Source organism: Diabrotica undecimpunctata, chromosome 10 (assembly GCF_040954645.1).
Source record: "Diabrotica undecimpunctata isolate CICGRU chromosome 10, icDiaUnde3, whole genome shotgun sequence".
Taxonomy (NCBI): domain Eukaryota; kingdom Metazoa; phylum Arthropoda; class Insecta; order Coleoptera; family Chrysomelidae; genus Diabrotica; species Diabrotica undecimpunctata.
Window position 1 is genome coordinate 42622229 of NC_092812.1, and position 19591 is coordinate 42641819.

Consider the following 19591-nt stretch of genomic DNA (forward strand, 5'->3'; position numbering starts at 1 on the left):
ATACTGGTTTAAAAGTCATACAATACTTATGCCAACTCATATGGACAATCCTGAAATGACTTGGCAACTGAACGATGTCCATGATTGTCGATCTACTTAAAAAGGATTCCACGATTTGATGCAACAATTATAGCCTAATTACGTTTAGAACACATTCAAGTAAAATCTTTCTACAGATAATAGATTAGATTAGATCAATTACCACTTGGCAAATAGTTCCTAAATAAGCCACATTATACTACAACTTGAAACTACGCCAACACTTGTATGAAATAATAAAGCAATCGTGAAATTGGAAAAGAGTCAAGTTATCCAATCTTCGTTTTGCTAATGATACATTTTTTTATAGACAAAGTGAGCTTGCGTTGATGCTTCACAAACTAAAAAGAGTTAGTGAGAAACGTCACCAAAATAGGGAAAACCACTAAGATCAACCAACAAGAACACTTGTCTTCCCACTATTTAGTTATGCCTCCCTAACTTGGACCATACTAACAGTAGATAGAAGAAGAATCGTAGTTGAAAGGTGGTGCTGGAGAAGAATGTTTGGAATACTTTTGATAGCCAGAAGGTCTCTCCAGTTCCATATTTTATTATTATATATGTTTTGGACTTATCGCAAGTGCCGTTCAATATGTAGAGACTAGTGGACCAAGGAAAACCGGAAGAAAGAAAAAGTATAGGACAATCATCGAATAGAAACGGAAATTTTTAGAAAACTTTCTGGAAAAACATAAGTAGGCAAGTGGAAAATGGAAAAGAAGTCATACGATAAATTAGTAAGAACTTTAGTGAGTTTTTTTTTAATTTGTACATCAGTCTATGGTAATTTTACATTTATTTAAATGCTTTTCTGTTTCCACAGTGAAAATAAGAAAGAACATTTGAAATAAAGTAAATCGTTGAAATTTAAATTGTTAACTAGTAAAAATTGTAAAAACATTGTACACTACTTATATAAAATATTATTCACTATTTTATTTCAAAAGTTTAAAAATAATTTATCGATATGTTATTTTTGATTCAAGGTTTATTTATAGTGTTTTGATAGTACTCCATCAAATAAATCATCTATTCTTGAACAGACCGACAATGTTCTGTTATAACAATCAGCCATTAAAATTCTTTTCCTCATTTTAATTGCATTTGCGGATATATGTTTTATTACTGTATCGCCACTATAAATTATGCAATGGTAGTTTCTCCGTGTAGTGAAATCATCAAAAGTTTTTGTTTATTTGGCATTCATATATATACATTGTTTGACAAAAAAATGGCGGATAGTTGGATTTTTTAATAACAGGTGCAGTTGTTTTTAATCTAACAGTTGACTTCTCTCTAGAAATTCTCGTCAAGACAAATTGTCAATATATGGAAAGAAAAGTTACTAAAAGTTATTTGAAGCACACGTGCATACTTTGAAAGCGATAGGCTGTTAAATAATATTGGTTCAGATCTTTCTCTTCATTCCTACATGTTTTAATTTGTGGAATGATATAAGTATCCAACTTTCTTTACCTTCATAGGCCTTTTTTTGTTAATACTGTGTGGACACGTCTATTAATTTTGTTAAACCAATTTTTTTGCTCTTATTTCAATTTGAACTCTTTGGAAAAAGAGAATCTTTTTCGCTGATGGATTGTGCAACCAAAATGTACTCCCATAAATGATAAACTTTGCTGTCGATGTTATAAATAGTTCTTTGTACTCTTTGTAGGTTATCTAAATGATAAATGCACTCCTCTTGCAGAAACATTAGTACTATGCACTGAAAAGTAATTGCAAAGCATTTATATTAATTTAGTCTAATTTAAGTCTTAAATATTTAAATAAATTATAAGTTTCAGATATCCCAATATCATATCCCAATAATGTCGAAAATCATTGACTGCTTTTTATTATAATTTGTATGAATCTTCCGAAAATCTTTAGAATATCCTCTATTGCATAGATATGGCAACACTGCGATAAGTCGATACCTCGCTTCAAGGAAAGTGGGGCTAAGTATTCATGGGAGTACCTATCACAGAACTGCTGGTTATATGTATTTTCTACGTGTATGGTAGCCCAGAAAAATGGTCGCTACTTTCTTTTATTAATATTTTTAAATTAATTTTATTTTTGTTTATTAATTTTAAAGGTAATCGTTGCCCTAGAAACACAATTATTCACTGGAAAATCTTTTTTATGTTGATATATGGATCAGCTTATTCCCAGAACAGTTTGTGGTATTTTCTTGTTTTGTATTATTGGTTTTTTCTATTTTTCACTCTGTTGAGCATGTTTTTTATTTGTATGATGGCTTTTTAAGCTGATAGTTTGACAATTTCTCTCAAATCCTTACGGACCTTAGTTTTTCGCTCTCCAATTTGAACATATTTTTTTTAGATTTGAGGTTTAAGGTCTTCACCTGTTTAAAATCTATGAAGATCGCGTATGGGGGAATCTAATATTCCTCGCACATTCTCTCAGTGTGAAAATATGATCAGTTACTATTTTTTATTTTCGAAAACCACATTGATACTTTTCTTTGTGAACTGTACAACTGTGAATAAATTAAGCAATTAACTGGTCTTACTCATTATTGTTGTCTGTACAAAGAATATAGACTTACCCTCTGAAATATTGATGTCGTATTCTTAGCCAGTGGAATCTCGTTGGTACCGCGTCGAGACGCCGAGGCTCGATAGCACGAGAACCGATCAAAACTAGGTCCGTTTTGTTCGCTGCCTTGGGATGAAGTGATTTGAGACTTAAGAGAGTCAGAAAAGAACCCTCTAATCGTTACGTGTGGTCTGTATACCAAGAGGGTACACCAATAAATCACTTTATTGTATTGTGATTTTGAGTGGCGATAATTTAAGTTAATTGTCACGGTAATACGAAACCGTACACTGGTTTTTAATATTTGTGACCCAAAATACAAAAGAGAAGCCAAATTCTCCGTACTTAAAACATAATAAATGAGATAGCCGGTTTAACAATTTTACGAAATCACAGGAAGCAATATATTTTAACAAAGTCGTTAGAATACAGCATTGAATTAGATCACATTATAGTAAACTAAAAGAAAAATATTAAATGTAAAAATATGAAAAGAAATAGCACATACTTTCCCAAAAAAATATACTTTAGTATAAAATAAAATCTTCTGTACTTGGTCAATGCTAACGCTAACGTAAAAACGTAAAATACATTTTACAAAATAATGAGCACAATATACAAATATACAATATATATATATATATATATATATATATATATATATATATATATATATATATATATATATATATATATATATATATATGCTCTGTACCTTCTGTTTATATATTAACCAAATATTTCATATTTTTTAGGGTTTCGTGAATTCTGGTTATGGAGTCAATGGAATTGCCCATGTAAGTTTTATTTTGTTCAAAAATATATAAAAGAAATGTTACCTTATAAAGATGTGTAGTTTCTCTAAGATATGTTACAAATGATGTTCTAAACAAGACGGATCAAGACAAATGAAGCGATAATATCAAATTCCACAAAGAAAATGAATTAATGTTGCTGGCTGTATATCATGAATCACAAAAAAATTTTTATTTAAAATACTATAACAGGTATATTAATATAAAAAAACCCTATCGGGCTACATCACAGAACGTTTTTGGAATGCATATCCCTAGGTTTAAATGTTTGAAGCCACTAAATACATGGGTAAAAACCATTTAAAAGTTATATTAATTTTAAACTACATGTTTACATTACTAGGATGTTTAAGTTATAAACAGAATTAACTTCATGGCAACGTAGGACTCCACTGACGTTGCTAGCCGTTAGACGGGGTATATATACCTTTTTCTTATTATTATACCTTTTATAAAGGAATTAAAAAAAAATTATAATATCAAATAATACGCTAGCTAAAACCCGCGTTTAGCACGCGTTTAAAAAGAAAAAAAAAATAAAGGACTATCAATTGCAATTAATGTAATGAAAATTCTGGAATGTATGTCTGGAAAATATGTGAACGACGATGTTCTGAAGAAGAAAATAACGTCGGGAAATAGATACAAATTTTCAAAATATTCTTTGGATTTATTTATAGAAACTTGCACTTTTTAATACTACACTAATATACTCCTTGCTTTTTATAGAACACTGGCCCAGCACCAAGCCCCTTAGGACAAATGCCACCCTCAGATGGGATGCCTAGTGGTCCGTTACCTCCTGGATTCTTTCCAGTAAGTATTAATAATAGAACAAGCTCATAAAGAACGAATTTCGAAGTGGAAATCGAGTCACCAAATAAACGTATTTTCAAATTGTAACGATATAACAACCCTTGTTTTTTCTTTGGGAGCCAATTGTCAGGGTTCGTGTGGGCTTCTCTCAGGTGTGAGAACGTCTTATCTTAAATGTAAATCTGAAAAATGAGTTTGACTGGAACAAATAAATCAATATATTAATTAATCATATTTATTGTACAAAAAAAAAATAAAATGAAGTTTTAAACTACTACTAAAGCAAATCAAATCCTGCATATGGCATTACACAAAAATTTAAAAATGATACTTATGGCACTATTGGCTTCATGCAGTCGACTGGATAGGATTCAGATGTTGACTGGATGGATTGCAGTTAGTGTGGTTGTTGGCTTCAGATGCTGGCCTGAATGTGGCTGAATGTATGCATGTAATAATTTCAGGCAGCTGTTGAATTCCTCGTAGTAGAGGCCATGCTACTGCAGTTTATTAAACCACATAGTTTGGGAAATCTCACAAAAAACGTGAACAAAACTTTATATAAGGTCAAAAAACTAAAATAAGAAAACTTGTGTTACAACAGCACAAGTTCTAAACATTTCCTTGTAATGTTTTTATAGAAGATTAACAAATATATAGAAATAAATATAGCCCAATGACAAGGACTAGATGAATATAATAATTATTAAATGAATTAGTTAACTTAAATACCGATTCTACATGCATATACAAAGGATGATTTCTTTATGTAATTGATTGTAAGCTTGTATTCTCTTAAGTCCTAATAATAATTATTACTTATAAAGTTAAAAAGGACTTTATAAACCATAAGGGCCTGGAGGTAATGCAAAAAGATGAATACAGAAGAAGACACTGAAGTTGGTGAAATATTATAAACTTAACCTCAAAAATTTTGCACCACAAAAAATTCCGTTTTTTTTTTTCATTATTTTAGACTTTCTTTGGTATATACACTGTTGGGCAAAGGTTTAATCAAATTTCTTTTTTTGGCTTATACCGGGTGGAAGAAAAAAACATGTTTTTCGTATGTTAAGTTTGAGACACCCTGTAGGGAGAACGAGGTACCAGAGTGGGGTTACATAAAATCATGTTCACGTCTCATGTTTTGTGAACATTTTGTTTTTTAAATTCCCCTGATATCTTGAAAAACAAGGAAAATAGACGGTTTTCCTTGTCTATCAAGGAGCGTTTTTCTAGTTGGGTCATTTTCCATCTACATTATATGTTTTACTATATCAGGTTCCTGGTATATTATTATATAATAAAGTTAGAAGTTGTATCGTCTTCTCCATACTACATTGTCATTCATTGCTCCATAGATTCGCCTTAGTACTTTTCTTTACATCCTAACATGTTTTCATTGTTTTTTGTTAGAGTCCGGGTCTCTGAACCATATGTTAGGACTGGGCGCATTATTGTTTTGTAGAGTTTTATTTTTGTATTTCTCGATATCATTGTGGATTTAAGGAGGAGATTGAGCCCAAAATAGCATCATTTCAGTGTTAACGAGTGCTCCCAGATACAAATTCGTTCACTGCTTCGATGACGTCGTTTTCTATAACAAGTAGTCGTAGAATTCGTGGTTGCGTGTTTATTTTCATATACCTACTTCGTTTTGTTGGTGTTTATTATTAAATCCATTTTTGTAGCTGATTCTTTTAATGATACATACGTCTCTCGTACAGCGGTTTCCGTTCTCTCAAAAATACTGATATCATCAGCACAGACCAGGATTTGCACTGATTTGTTGTATATTGAACCAGTATTACTTTTTCCAGAGCCAGATTGAACAGTATACAGGAGAGAGTTTTCCTGCCGCAGTCCGTTATTTGATTTTAAAGGTTCAGACAGTATCCCCTTGATTCGTACTCTACATTCAACTTTTTCAAGAGTTAGTTTTGTTAAATTTTCCAACTGATTTGGTATTCCTAGCTCTTTCATTGCTTTGAACATTTCTCTTCTATTCACAGAGTCGTACACTGCTTTGTAGTCTATAAATATGTCAATGCCATATTCCAGTGTTTTTTCTAAAATTTGTTTCAGGGTTGCAATCTGACGAATTGTCGATTTACCACCTCTGAAACCAGCCTGGTATTTTCCTACTATCCGTTCTGCATATGGTGCCATAGGGTGAAATAGTACTGTGGAAAATATTTTATATGCTGCATTTAGAAGCGTAATTCCTCTATGGTTAGAGCATTCAAAGATATCTCCTTTTCTGTGTATGGTGCAGCAAAGTATTCCAATATTCCAATCATTGGGGAGGGATTTCTGTGTTTATATTTCTTTTATAAGCTGCTGCAATGCCATTATGGTATCATGACCACCTTCTTTATATAGTTCAGCTGGGAGATTATCTATTCCGGGTGATTTGTTTCTGGCTAGTTTTTCAACTGCGTCTTTAACTTCTAGAATCGTTGATGGTTCCTCTCCCCTCTCGTCTGTAACCCTTACCATATCTCTTTCATCTTCCAGGTTTTCTTCTTCCTCTAAATTAAGTGCCTGGTTAAAGTATTCCACCCCTCTACTTTTACCTATTTCTATTTGTCGACCAGGGTCCTGATTCTAATTGAGATTTCGACTCAAAACATGTCGAAATTAATATGGCGACGTCGAAATGCGACTTGGCGAACCTTGTGGATTTCAGCTGAACTAACCAAACGACGTCACTAGTTTTCGACTTATCGAAATTAATTTCAACTTCAAGAAAGTGGTTGAAATTTCATTTCGAGTCGAAATTAATCTGACATGACTGACTGGACTGGGAGAAGTGAACTTAGGTTCAGTTTAAGTAGGCGGTGTTTTGATCCTTGCAAGGAAAACTGAGGCAAAAAGTATCAATATGGCTGTGTTTTACGGACATTTGCTAGTTTTGGAGGAATTAGAGAGGTTAGATATCCGACGTTCATAACGGAGGATAAGAAGAATGTTACGGGATACTCAAAATTCTTTTTCACTAAGTGATGCTCAATTTAGGCAGCAATTCCGGATTAATAAACAAGCTGCAAATTATTTAATAAGGGTATTAGAACCATATTTGGAAGAAGGTGTTTATGCCTCTAGGATACCCAAAATGTTTAGGGTTAGTATTACTAAGCTGCAGTAAATTTAAAAATATATTAGAATATAACCACTAAGTCAAATCTTAGAGGTTATAACTTAAGGATCTCCCACATCGCCTTTTTTTTTCTTGCCATCTTTTCTTTCAATTCAAAATATAATTGAGAATGGCCAATATTTATGATTTAACAACTCAAACAAGAAAAAAAAAGACGTTCACGTAACGTAAACAAAACAAACATTCAACAAGCGTAGTGCAGCTAATAAACAACAGGGCCAACCTAAATTTTCAGCAGTGTCAAAATGATAAAGTAAATATCCCCAGTTTTAACTACAATCGAAATGAATGAGAATCGCTAGCGATTGCGACTGTCATGGCGTAGTCGCTTTTAAATTTCGACATCGAAATGAAATAGAATCGATCGGATAGCCAAGCGGGCTGGGCGGCTGGCTTCTCCTTCGCTTCAATGCGAGAGATGTCAGTTTAAATCCCCGGCTCGGTGAACAGAAAACAAAAACGCTAACGCAGTAGTTTAAAATTCTAAAATGAATCTGCGGCTTAGTCTAGAATATGCTGGTATCTGATCGGCCTATGGTGGAGCAGTACGGCAAGAGATAAGGGCTTGCGGCTAGGTGATACTCCTCCATAGATCCCTACCGGAAGGGCGTGGAACGCCTAAATACCGGGTATATATATATATATATATATATATATATATATATATATATATATATATATATATATATATATAATGAAATAGAATCAGGGCCCAGGTTAGCGACATGCACAGGCAACATTCAAGAGACAAGATTGTTTAACTCTTATCCGGACATTTTACTTACATAACCGGACAGCTCGGGTCCGTTGGAGCCACCACTGTTCTTGAATTTACTATTTCCATTTACCTATATATTTCTAATTATTCTTTTTTGATTATTTATTGAAGTTAAATTTAAATTGTCTAGCAATTATTTTTCTTTATTCCAATATTCACAAACTTTTTTATTTACAGTGATCGTTACATACATTTCTATTGCATATTTCGCCAATTTATTTCTGTTTCCTGTTCTTTTTTGTTGGGCACATGTGAGACTTTTTATTTGTTAAAACTGGAGGTTTTTCTAGTTATGTCTTTTTATTATATGAACTGTGTAACTTCCTGCTACCATTTTTCAATACACTGTTTTGTTTCTCGATGTAGTCCCCTTGATTTTCTTCACAAAATTTGAGGCAACACTAGTTGTTCTGCTGTCGTTGTAAGAAACAATCTTCACTTTTCATCTTTGTTTTCGTTCCGTTTTGGATGTAAATTTGTCTAAGTAATAAATGAGGCTACCCCAGCCATGTCTAAAATATTCATAAAAATGCAAGAGCCAGCGGTAAGTCCGCCTTTTGTACATGTACTTATGAACTATTTGGTTTAGCGTATCTACACATTTTTTATTATGATAATAGAGCATATTTGGTTTTTTGTTAACATCATCTTCACAGTCAGCATTGTGATGCGTGGTAAACAGGTCTAAACACTTCTTTGTTTTTTTCGGAACGTAGGAAACAAGAGATGCTTTTGGAGTGAATCCGAAAATTGAAGATTTCTCTAACCGGTTCTTGTTTGGTAGAAATTCCTGAGGAACAAATCTCTTTCAAAGTCACATTCCTGTTGGAATTATAATAAGGCTCAATGAGTTGCTTTACAACTTGAGATGCAAGGCCTTTGGCTACTGTATTTCCGTTTTTTCCTGATTACGTTTTTACACCTAAAGGATAATATGTCCATATTTATCTGGCTTGAAGGTATATATTGGTTGAAAGGACACCTTCCCAAGGTACATAAAAGTTACTCAAAAGTACATCTACATTATGGTTGTTGGCACTCAGTAGTAGTCCAATAAAGGATATAGCTATGTCGAATCGCAATATTTCCAGTTCTCTATCCCCAGGACGTTTTCGGCTTCTTTAGTTGTACACTTCACTATTTCGTTTACAATTTTTTCGTCCACAAACAAACAGATCCAAAAGCGGTTCGCGTCAATTGGTGTCGAAAAACATTGGAGCAGTTCAACAAAGGAAGCTCAAATAACGAATAGTATTGTTAGTGGCGATTAATCGTGGATTTTTTCGTACAAACCACAAAAAAGGAAAACAAAAGTGATTCGTTCTCGGAGTATATCAAAGAAAATGATCTCAACTGTTGTGTCAAAAGTTTGTTCACCAGAAGTTATCGCGAACTCCGACAAAGCAACACACAACGGCGAATCATCCTACATCAGGACAATGCAATTGCTCACACTGCCCAAAAGACGATAAGAGTTTTTGGAACTTCAAAACATCGAATTATTAAACCATTCACCGTACAGCTCCGACCTAAGTCCCAGCGACTTCTTCACGTTCAAAAAGATCAAGAATTAAATGCGTGATCAGCGATTCCCGCCGCCAGAAGAAGCAATCAATGTCTTTAAAGCAGTGATTTTGCAGATATCAACTGAAGACTGGAATAACTGTTTTACCAATTTGTTTGAACGTATGCAAAAGTGTATCGACCTTGGTGGGACATATTTTGAAAAGTAATAAAGTACTTTATACACTCAGGTGCAAAAAAATCGATCCATTCCTTATTTCTTATTTATTTGAAGTTGTATAATTTTAGAGACATTAAATTACGTATGTAAATTTAGGTGTACCCTCGTATACGAGAAATAAAATAATATTTTTAATATTGCTTTTTACATTTCTTAAAACAAATTGGTATTTCAGGTTTTTGTCAAAAAGGGTCTGAAGCAAGAAGATATTTATTGAATGTTGTTTTTAATTCAACATAGTGTAGTGATTTTATTTTCAAAACGTGTTATATTTTTATTTAATTATCCCTCCTAAATGTCTCTAACTCCGACAGATGCTGCAAGGGCGGTGACTTTAGTTCAAGATGGTCGTAGCCAATATTATGCAGCTGAAATGTTGGGTGTTAGTCGATCTTCGGTTCAAAGAGCAGTTTGGCGTTTTAGCGACACCGGTAACTTCACAAGAAGACCAGGATCAGGTCGAAGAAAGGTAACATCCGAAAGAGATGATCGATTTCTGGTCTCATCATGTTTGAGAAATTGGCATCTAACTTCAGTTGAACTGGCAAATCGTCTAAGCGAAGTGAAAAATGTGGATGTAAGCAGATGGACAGTTCGTCGACGATTTGTAGAAGGTAATTTATTATCCAGAAGGCCAGCCCTATGTCCAATACTATCCATAGAACATCGCAGAGCTCGCCTTGCTTTTGCAAGAGAACATGAAAACTGGAGTGATGCAGATTGGAGCAATGTATTGTTCTCATTATGAGTCCAGATTTTGTCTAAGGTCACCAGACGGCCGAGAAAGGGTTTGGAGAAGACACAGAGAGCGATATTTTCAATGTAATATTTCGGAAAGAATAAGTTATCGGGGGGGCTCCGTTATGGTTTGGGCTAGTATCAGTTCAGAAGCCCATACTGATTTAGTTATTGTAGATAGAGGTTCTATGACTGCTGCAAGATACATAACAAGTATTTTAGATCAGCATGTGGTACCTTTTGCTCCTTTCATTGGACCTAATTTTATTTTTATGGACGACAACGCGCGTCCTTACCGTGCTAGAATCGTCAACCAATATATAGAGGAGGTGGGAATTGTCCGTATGAACTGGCCAGTCCCGATCTCAATCCCATAGAACATCTATAGGATATGATGGGAAGACGTCCTCGAGCACGAGTACCCCGTCCAAACAACTTGGCTGAACTTAGAGCGGCTCTTCAAGAAATATGGGACCAATTGGATCAATTTGATATCCAGAGGGGTAATTACCTAAATGCCTAGACGTGTAAAGGCTATTATAAGGGCCCGAGGGGGAAACACTAAATATTGATTTAATAACAATGTTTTTCTTAATTTCAGAAAGTTTTGAATATTCTTGTATTTTTGAGTTTTGGCGTATGTCTCTATAAATAAATGATTTTTTTGGATAATCTGTAAAAATTATTTTAATCTAACATATACTTTTACATATATACCTGATTTAAAACTAATATCTTCAAACGTTTTCTTTTTTCAGCAAATAATACCCATTGATCGATTTTTTTGCACCTGAGTGTATTTTTTGTCTTTATGATATGCAAAACTAAAAAGACAATCCTCGTAGCAGATGCATTATTTTTTTTTAATATGTATACTTAACTATATTATTACATTTCAAGAGTCATTATCAGTTTTTAAAATTAATTTAGAATAGATATACCTACTGTAAAGATCTCTTTCCAAGATTGTATTCTTGGATTCCCGGAATCATAAAACCCGTTGAGATAAATCACAAAAAGATTTTCTAAAATCGTTACCTACCTGCCAGATTAAATTTTGTAACAAAGTTTTAGACCTTATAGGTATAAACACAAATAGAGTCCGACGGACCCGTGTTCCGCTTTAAGTAACAAAATTCGTTCGACGCATTCATTTCAAAAATGATAATGAATATTTTGAATAGCTCATGACTATGTTTTGAATAGCTCATGACTATGTTAACGGAAACAAACTTCCATTATATACAAATTCATTAATGCATAAAATTCAATAAATATTTTTTATCAGTTTATGTTAAAAGAAGTGACGTCTCGGGTCTATTGGACCGACCTTGCCCGGATAAGGGTTAATGGAGGCTCTGTTATGTTTTGGAGTGGAATTTCCTTGACAGCAAGGACTGATTTGGTGTCTTTACGTGGAGGTTTTTCAAAATCGAGGTGTATTACAGAAATTTTGTTTCTTTGAACACGTTGTTCCTTTCGCTCCTTATGTAGGAAATAATTTCATCTTAACGCATGATAACGCAAGCCCTCACGCATCGCGTATCATTACTGAATATTTAAGTGAGGTAAATATTCAGGCATTTAATTGGCCCCCTCATAGACCTGAATTCTATTGAACACTTATGGAATATTGTAGGTAGACAATTAGCCTTAGTCAGCCTCTTCCTGTTTTCCTGCAAGATATAGAAGTTATGGATATTGATATCTGAAACTCTATAGACCAAAATCAAATAGTTCGCTTAATATCCAGCATGTTATTAAAAGTAGAGGGGGAAACACGCGATATCAGTTTACGCTGTTTCTTTCAGTTTTTAAAGTTTTTTTGTCTTTTTTTATTTTTAATTTTGTATTGTTTCATTTAAAACTCGTATTAAAGAATAAAACTGTCTTTTTTGTTTTTAAAGATATCAGGGAAATTAATAAAACAAAATATTCACAAAACATCAGACTACAACATGATTTTGATGTAAACCCGCCCTTGTAGCTTGTCCTCCCTACATGGTATCTCAAACATAACATAAGAAAGACATTTTTTTCTTCCTCCCGGTATAAGCCCAAAAGAGAAGTTTGAGTAAACCTTTGTCCAACACTATAAACACCTATGAAACGTCAAAGAAAAAGTCTAAAACAATAAAAAAAAATGGGCGGAATCCGTTAATCCGTTCACAACAAAATCAACTTTCAAAATGATCATAATTTTAGGTGGTGCGAAACTTTTGCAGTTAAGTATATATAAAAAGTTATCAAGTTTAACGATGTAAATTAATTTCTCAGCAGAAAATTCAGCTTAGTAGACAAAAGATGCAGAAAGAAAAAATTCCATTATTTAGAAGTGAAAACTGACATGCTAGAACGGAGTTTCCAACTGACAAATAAACTGTCGCTTGGAGCAGATCGTAGACATTTTATGTATGTCTATGGCATAAAATAGAATCAAAACGAGTGCAAATTAAAATTAGAATTTAGATTATGACAGAATATTTAGTAAATGGAAAGTTGAGCGATAACTACTTTTAGAATGAAAATAGTAAAATAAAACAAACTTAACAAATGAATAAAATCAAAAGAAATTGGAATAAAATAATTATTTGAAGAAAAATAACAAACATGTGACGTTTATAACGTTACAAACTAAAATCGTGGTTAATTATCATTAAAGAAAGTAAACAATATTGAAGATATTCATTCACGTATTCAACCTATTCATATCCATTTTTAGTTCATAAATCTCATTATTCTAAATATACTATTTATTTTATATTCTTCCTTTTACAGAATTCTACATTACGTCCGTCACCGCCTACCCACCCATCAAGTCAGCCTTCACCACATTCGCAACCACCACCACCACATTCACAGATAATGACCTCACAGCCCTTCATGGGACCCCGATATCCAGCTGGACCGAGGCCAGGGGTGAGAATGCCCCAGATTGGAAGTGATTTTAACGGGGTATGTATTAGACTTACCTACAAGACAAAATTATTGTCAAATTAATATTATAACCATCACCACTTTCTGTAATTGTTAAAATTACATAGATCTAGGAGTGCCGATTATTAATGATTGTTGCTGATAGATAAGGCATTAATGAAATGGCCCACAGTCTTGACCTAAACGGTAGTGTTCGTGGAATAGTTTTTTAAAAGAAAAGTCTGTGGTCGTAGATTCCTACCACCCATGACGTGTTTTGCTCTAAAATATATTTCAAGTAATTATAAAAGTAAGAAAAATAACAGAAATATTCTCAAATAAATTTAAATGTCACAAATCATCAGATTGAGAACAGAAACAAAAATATTCTCCATTGTAATCTTTTTAAAAAGTTGTCTTTTTACCTATACTCGTTTATGGCATGTCGCCTTCTGTTTTAAGACCACTTTATGAGGTTGTGTCACTTAAACAATCGTCACTTCTGTTATTTTACTACTTAACGTGGTGTGGTTTTAAAATAAACACCGATAATTTGTCCAATAATTAAAAACAAAAACATTTTTTTATGGGTGTAAATACTCCCATTGACACATTCGGAACTCGTAAACAGTGGATCAAATTTCAGTGTACTTGAGATATTATGCCAAAGAATTATATTTTTTATTATTTAGTTAAAGACTCAAGAAATTTGTGTCATTCTTTTCTATTATTTTAATTTTTTATGTATAAAAATGAGACAAGACAGGCATCAAAAACAATTGACCGATAATAGACCAATCAATTGATCAATAATAAACCTGTGTTCGTCACAACCGTATGGACGGGTTTGAGAGTTGAAATATCGCACCTTGAAACCCATATGGCAATATCTGCAATGTTTTCGTAAAATGACCTTTTAATGCAGTCTAACAGAAAAAAAAAATCTATTTTTTAATGCTATTTAGCAGCATCTGCAACGAATTTTAAATTTGGCACCAGAAAGATACGTCCTTATGGCTTTTGTAAAAAATCTATTAATCTTTTTATACCATCAGGCAATATCTGCAGTTGTTGCTCTATGGTTCTAAAAGAGGAACAATCTATCTGGCAATATCAGCAGTTAATGCCAAATAGTTTTTCAAGCCTGGCAAAAATGTAACATCGCCTGTAACTACTTTTATCTGTTGTGTTGTGAGTAAATAATCGTTTTTAATTTAGTTAAACGCAACATCCCGTAGTAGCAGCTTGCCTAGTACTTCACGAGTACTTTCAGCACATGAATTCGACATCCCCTATGAGAAGGTAACTACTTGTAACAATTTTTTTCCATTTATGCTACTGAGGAGCACGGGCGTCTCTCGCTCAATTACGTGAGGAGATGGAGTTTACACGCCTTCTTTTTGTATTGCATTTTATGCGTTCCCTCTAATATAACGTTCTTTAAATCAAAATTCTTATTAACTTCGGTTAATTTTTTTCTTGCAGTATGACTCAGTGGAAACGAAGAACATTACGGTTGATTTAATCACTACTATACTTGAGGAAACGAGAGAAAATAAGGGCACCAACACGGTTATTAAATCATACAACATTGGTGATCAAAATGAAATATCTGTTTCTAACGATCCAAGTGATATTCAACCGTCATCAAAATCGAGTGATAATGAGGAAATATGCTCATCCGAGTCATTATTTGGAGAACTCAGTGACGAAGATCGTACCTGGCACCTTCAAACCAAATCGAATTCACCTTCGGATGACAACACAGATGAGGAAATTTGTCCAAGACTGAATAGTGTTACTGATTCTAATACTCTTAAAAATAAAGGTCTTGTGGAATTAAGCTCTAAAAAGAAAAGTAGAAAGAGGAAATGTCAACCGGAGGAATTGGGCAAAAATACAAGAAAGAAATTAAGCAATTCAGGAATGGATTATGTTAATGTAAAAAAAATGTGTCCCTTGCTCGTAAAATGAAAGCAAGATGTAGTGAGGGAAAATGCAAAAATGTAAGTGATAAACAAAGAACGCAATTATTTAAAAATTATTGGGCATTAAGAGACTTACATCTTTAGTGGAATTTTATAGGAAGATCAATGGAAAAACTAATGTGAAATATAGGAGAGTAAATCCAGACAGTAATCGTGAAGCAAACTATGCCTATTTCTTCGAAGTGGAAGGCAAGAAACAGAGTGTGTAAGCACAATTTTATTGCAACCCTGGGAATAAGCGACAAGACTATAACAAATATACAACGTCGTACTGTAGATGGGTTTATCCCAAAAAACAAGCGAACAAGACAAGAGGAACTCACAAGAATGGAAAAAGAATCGACGAAGTCTTGAAACAAAACATAATGAGTTACATCGAATCCATTCCTAGAGTGGAATCTCACTACTTAAGAAAACAAACTACCAGAGAATTCGTCAGTGGTGACAAGACTCTGGCTGATATTCATCGCGATTATATAAAATTTTGCGAAAAAAAAGGTTCGGTGTTCGGAAATTACGCTACGTTTAAGACCATATTTAACACGGAATTTAATATAAGTTTCTTTAAGCCCAAAAAAGACCTCTGCTCGCTATGTGAAATTTACAAAAATTCATTAGATAAAACTACATTAGAAGCAGCCTATAATACTCACGGTCAAGAAGTGGAACTTAGTAGAAAAGAAAAAGAAAATGACTCAAAATCTGCAAAATCCAATACTTGCATTACTGCTTGTTTTGACTTACAAGCCGTATTACCGACACCTTCAGGCGATGTCTCTTTATTTAATTGCAAAAGGAGATTATCAACATTTAATTTCACAATTTTTGACCTGACCACAAATACAGGACACTGCTACCTTTGGTTCGAGGGAATTGCTAATCGTGGTCCAAACGAAATAGCCTCATGCCTGTTACAATTTCTGAACCAGAGAACAGGAAATAATATTATATTTAAATAACTGCAGTGGGCAAAATAAGAATAAGTATATTGTCTGTCTTTATCTCTATGCAGTACACAAATTGAAAATACTTAAAATTACCCACAAATTTTTGATAACACGTCACTCCCAAAATGAGGGAGATAACATGCATTCTTTGATTGATAAACAAAAAAAAGGGCATTAAAAGGAGGACCAATTTATGTGCCTGCGCAATGGGTCACAGTAGTTCAAACAGCGAAAAAAACAGGTGAACCTTACAAAATTAATGAAATGTCTACATCGGATATATTGGACTTTAAAAAATTATGTAAGGAAATGGGGAACAATTATAATATTGACGAAGAAGGAAATCGGGTCGTCTAGAATGAGATTAAGATAATCAAGGTGGAGAAGACTCTTGAAAATAAGTTTCAGGTTAAGACAAGCTACAATGATACAGAGTTCAGAACCATTAATATAAGGCGAAGACAACAAGGGTTGGTGGCTAATATGGAACTAAGTAACATATTCACATCCACCAGGAATATCCAATCTAAAAAAACAAGATCTGCTCTCACTGTGTAATGCTAATGTTATTCAAGAGCACTACCATAGGTTTTATGAAGATTTGCGTGTGAACAATGGAACAGTAGAAACCGAACAAACAGAATACAATATGCATGATTTTGATTAAGTGTTAAAACCAAAAAATTGTAATAAATAAGTACAATCTTAAATAAAAAAACTTTTATTTGATATGAATTTTTACAGCATCATTTTCCAAAATTGATATATATTTTAAAACCATATGGCCGTATGTGCTAAAATACCTATTTCCTGAAATAAATTTCACATACTCTTTACTGCATATAAAGATATGCAAAATTAAAGACAATTATGCTAAATACCAGGTTTGTAGCTTAATTTTTGGAATAACAGTAAATAATATTAACTTTAAAAAAAATTGAAACGCTCATAACTCAACATTATGATTTTTGCAGTTACTGCCCTATGGTTTTCAAGGTGCGATATGTAGTATGGGATATTACAAAAAGACTTTCATCTAGGGATTTATCTTTTTTTTTACATCTAAGGTTTTTTACAATCTGTTTCACAATAAAAACAAATAAAATTGTTTGTCTTAGCAATGTCAGAGAGATGTAAGATCCAGTGATCAAAGCATCAGAACGCAAATATTATATTGTTTTTTCTATCAAAGGCTAGTTTTATATCAATCCACCCTCGTATGCATTATGAAAGCACCAAATTGAAGAGGACTTAAAAGAATTAAAAATTGTAAAAAAGGTTTACAAAAGTACTGTGATTTTAAACTTATAATCATTTAGACGCAACAACATAGGTATATGAAATTATTTCTTTTATTCACAATGTTGGCATTTTTAAACGAATTTAAAAAAATATATAATGTCCTACTACCCTTAGAACCTGAGTTAGGTACCTTAGGAATTATGCCTATTATTTTTACAACTACTTTTCTTGACTGAAAAACATTAAAAATATATTTTAAACAAATTAATTGTTATAATCTTTGTATAATTATAAATAAAAATAGTAAAATTAAGTATTTAAATTGTAATATGTTAATAATATATACAGATTAATTCCATAATTTTTATTTATAATTATACAAATTTTATAACAATTAATTTGTGTAAAAGATATTTGTACTGTTTTTGAAAAAAATAATAAGCATAATTCAAGAAAAAGTTAAATAATTAAATTAAAAGTTATAAAATGTATTGTTAAAAGATATTATTCATAACTAGAATACATAGATATTTAAGGTGCTTATTATTGTATAACCTTTTCCACTAATAAGAAAAAAGTAAAATTTTATAAAATAAATATTTTATTTTAAATTGTTTAAACAAATTACTCGGTTAAATAAACAATTCACAAATTAACTAAATGCATTTGTATGATCTATGTCACGAGGTACCCAAGTTAATATAAAAACATCAATTTTCATTAATTAGAACCGCAGATATTACGACTTTTATAAATTTGAATTGCTTTTATAAATTTTTAATTTATGAATTGCTTTTGAAATAGTAAAATCGCTTCGCTTTTAAACCCTTTATCTTTGACGCATCATGGGTGGCTCATTTTTAAAGAAGTCGTTTTTGAGCTTTTTTGTCTAAACTTGAACTCTTCATCTTTCAAATGGTTCTTTTTAAATTGCCTTTTGTTTATACACAAAGCCCTAGTGAATTTTTGAAAAAAGGGATAACCTCTGGTTTTAAGGGTTGTAGGACATTATGTTTTTTAATTCGTGTAAAAATGCCGAATAAAAAAAATTAACTTCTTACATGTTATTCTGTCTGTTATTTGTAATCTTTATAAGCTTAAAATCACAGTACTTTTGCAAACAATTTTATAATATTCAATATAAACTTTTTAATCGTTAAATCATTCAATTTGATAAAATAAGCCCTTTTATTTAATTTGGTGCTTCCAGAATTCATGTAGACCCAATAGTTTACGCATAATGCTTAGCAACAAAAGTCTTAATTTAGTACAACAAGGTATGGTATCGCTTTTTTAAATGCTACATTTACTCAGTGCTACTGTATGGGGTGGAGACTTGGACAATAAAAGCTAATGTCATGAATCACATTGAGGACTTAGAAATAGGGGTGTTAAGAAAAATCGTTAAAATTTCCTGGACAGGTCATATAATCAACGCCGAAGTATTACGCCGAAAAGGGAGAGAAAGAGAATTGCTGCAAATATTTGAAGCGAAGGAAAGCAGCCTACCTGTGTCACATATTTAGGAATTCCAAGTACAAATTTTTTAGATTGATTATGCAGGGGAAGATTGAAGGAAAAATAGGCATCGGAAGAAAGAAAAACTCGAGGCTAAGGAATATAAGGGAATGGACAAGCTTCAATTTGGTCGTACTAATGGACGTACAAGGTCGAAACGACTATTCCACAATTGCCACCAATATATAGTAAATGAATAAGGCACATTAAGAAGAATACTTTTTAGAAGTCCATTGTCACATTGAGATTTCACTTGTTATTGGTCACTGTTATTGTTAATTCAGATTAAGCATTTGAGGGTTTAAATGAAGCAACAATTAGCTTG

At 32.7% G+C, this 19591-nt stretch overlaps 1 protein-coding gene across 5 annotated transcripts in view; it reads left to right on the forward strand.

Annotated features, from left to right (window-relative positions):
- The window catches only part of Ssdp (Sequence-specific single-stranded DNA-binding protein), a 95575-nt gene that overhangs the window by 36894 nt on the left and 39090 nt on the right, over nt 1-19591 (forward strand). For all 5 annotated transcript variants that reach the window (XM_072546613.1, XM_072546614.1, XM_072546610.1 and 2 more), the window contains exons 6-8: nt 3360-3401; nt 4149-4235; nt 13434-13610. In XM_072546613.1, the coding sequence (XP_072402714.1) occupies nt 3360-3401; nt 4149-4235; nt 13434-13610 (306 nt within the window). The remainder of the gene's footprint in view (nt 1-3359; nt 3402-4148; nt 4236-13433; nt 13611-19591) is intronic.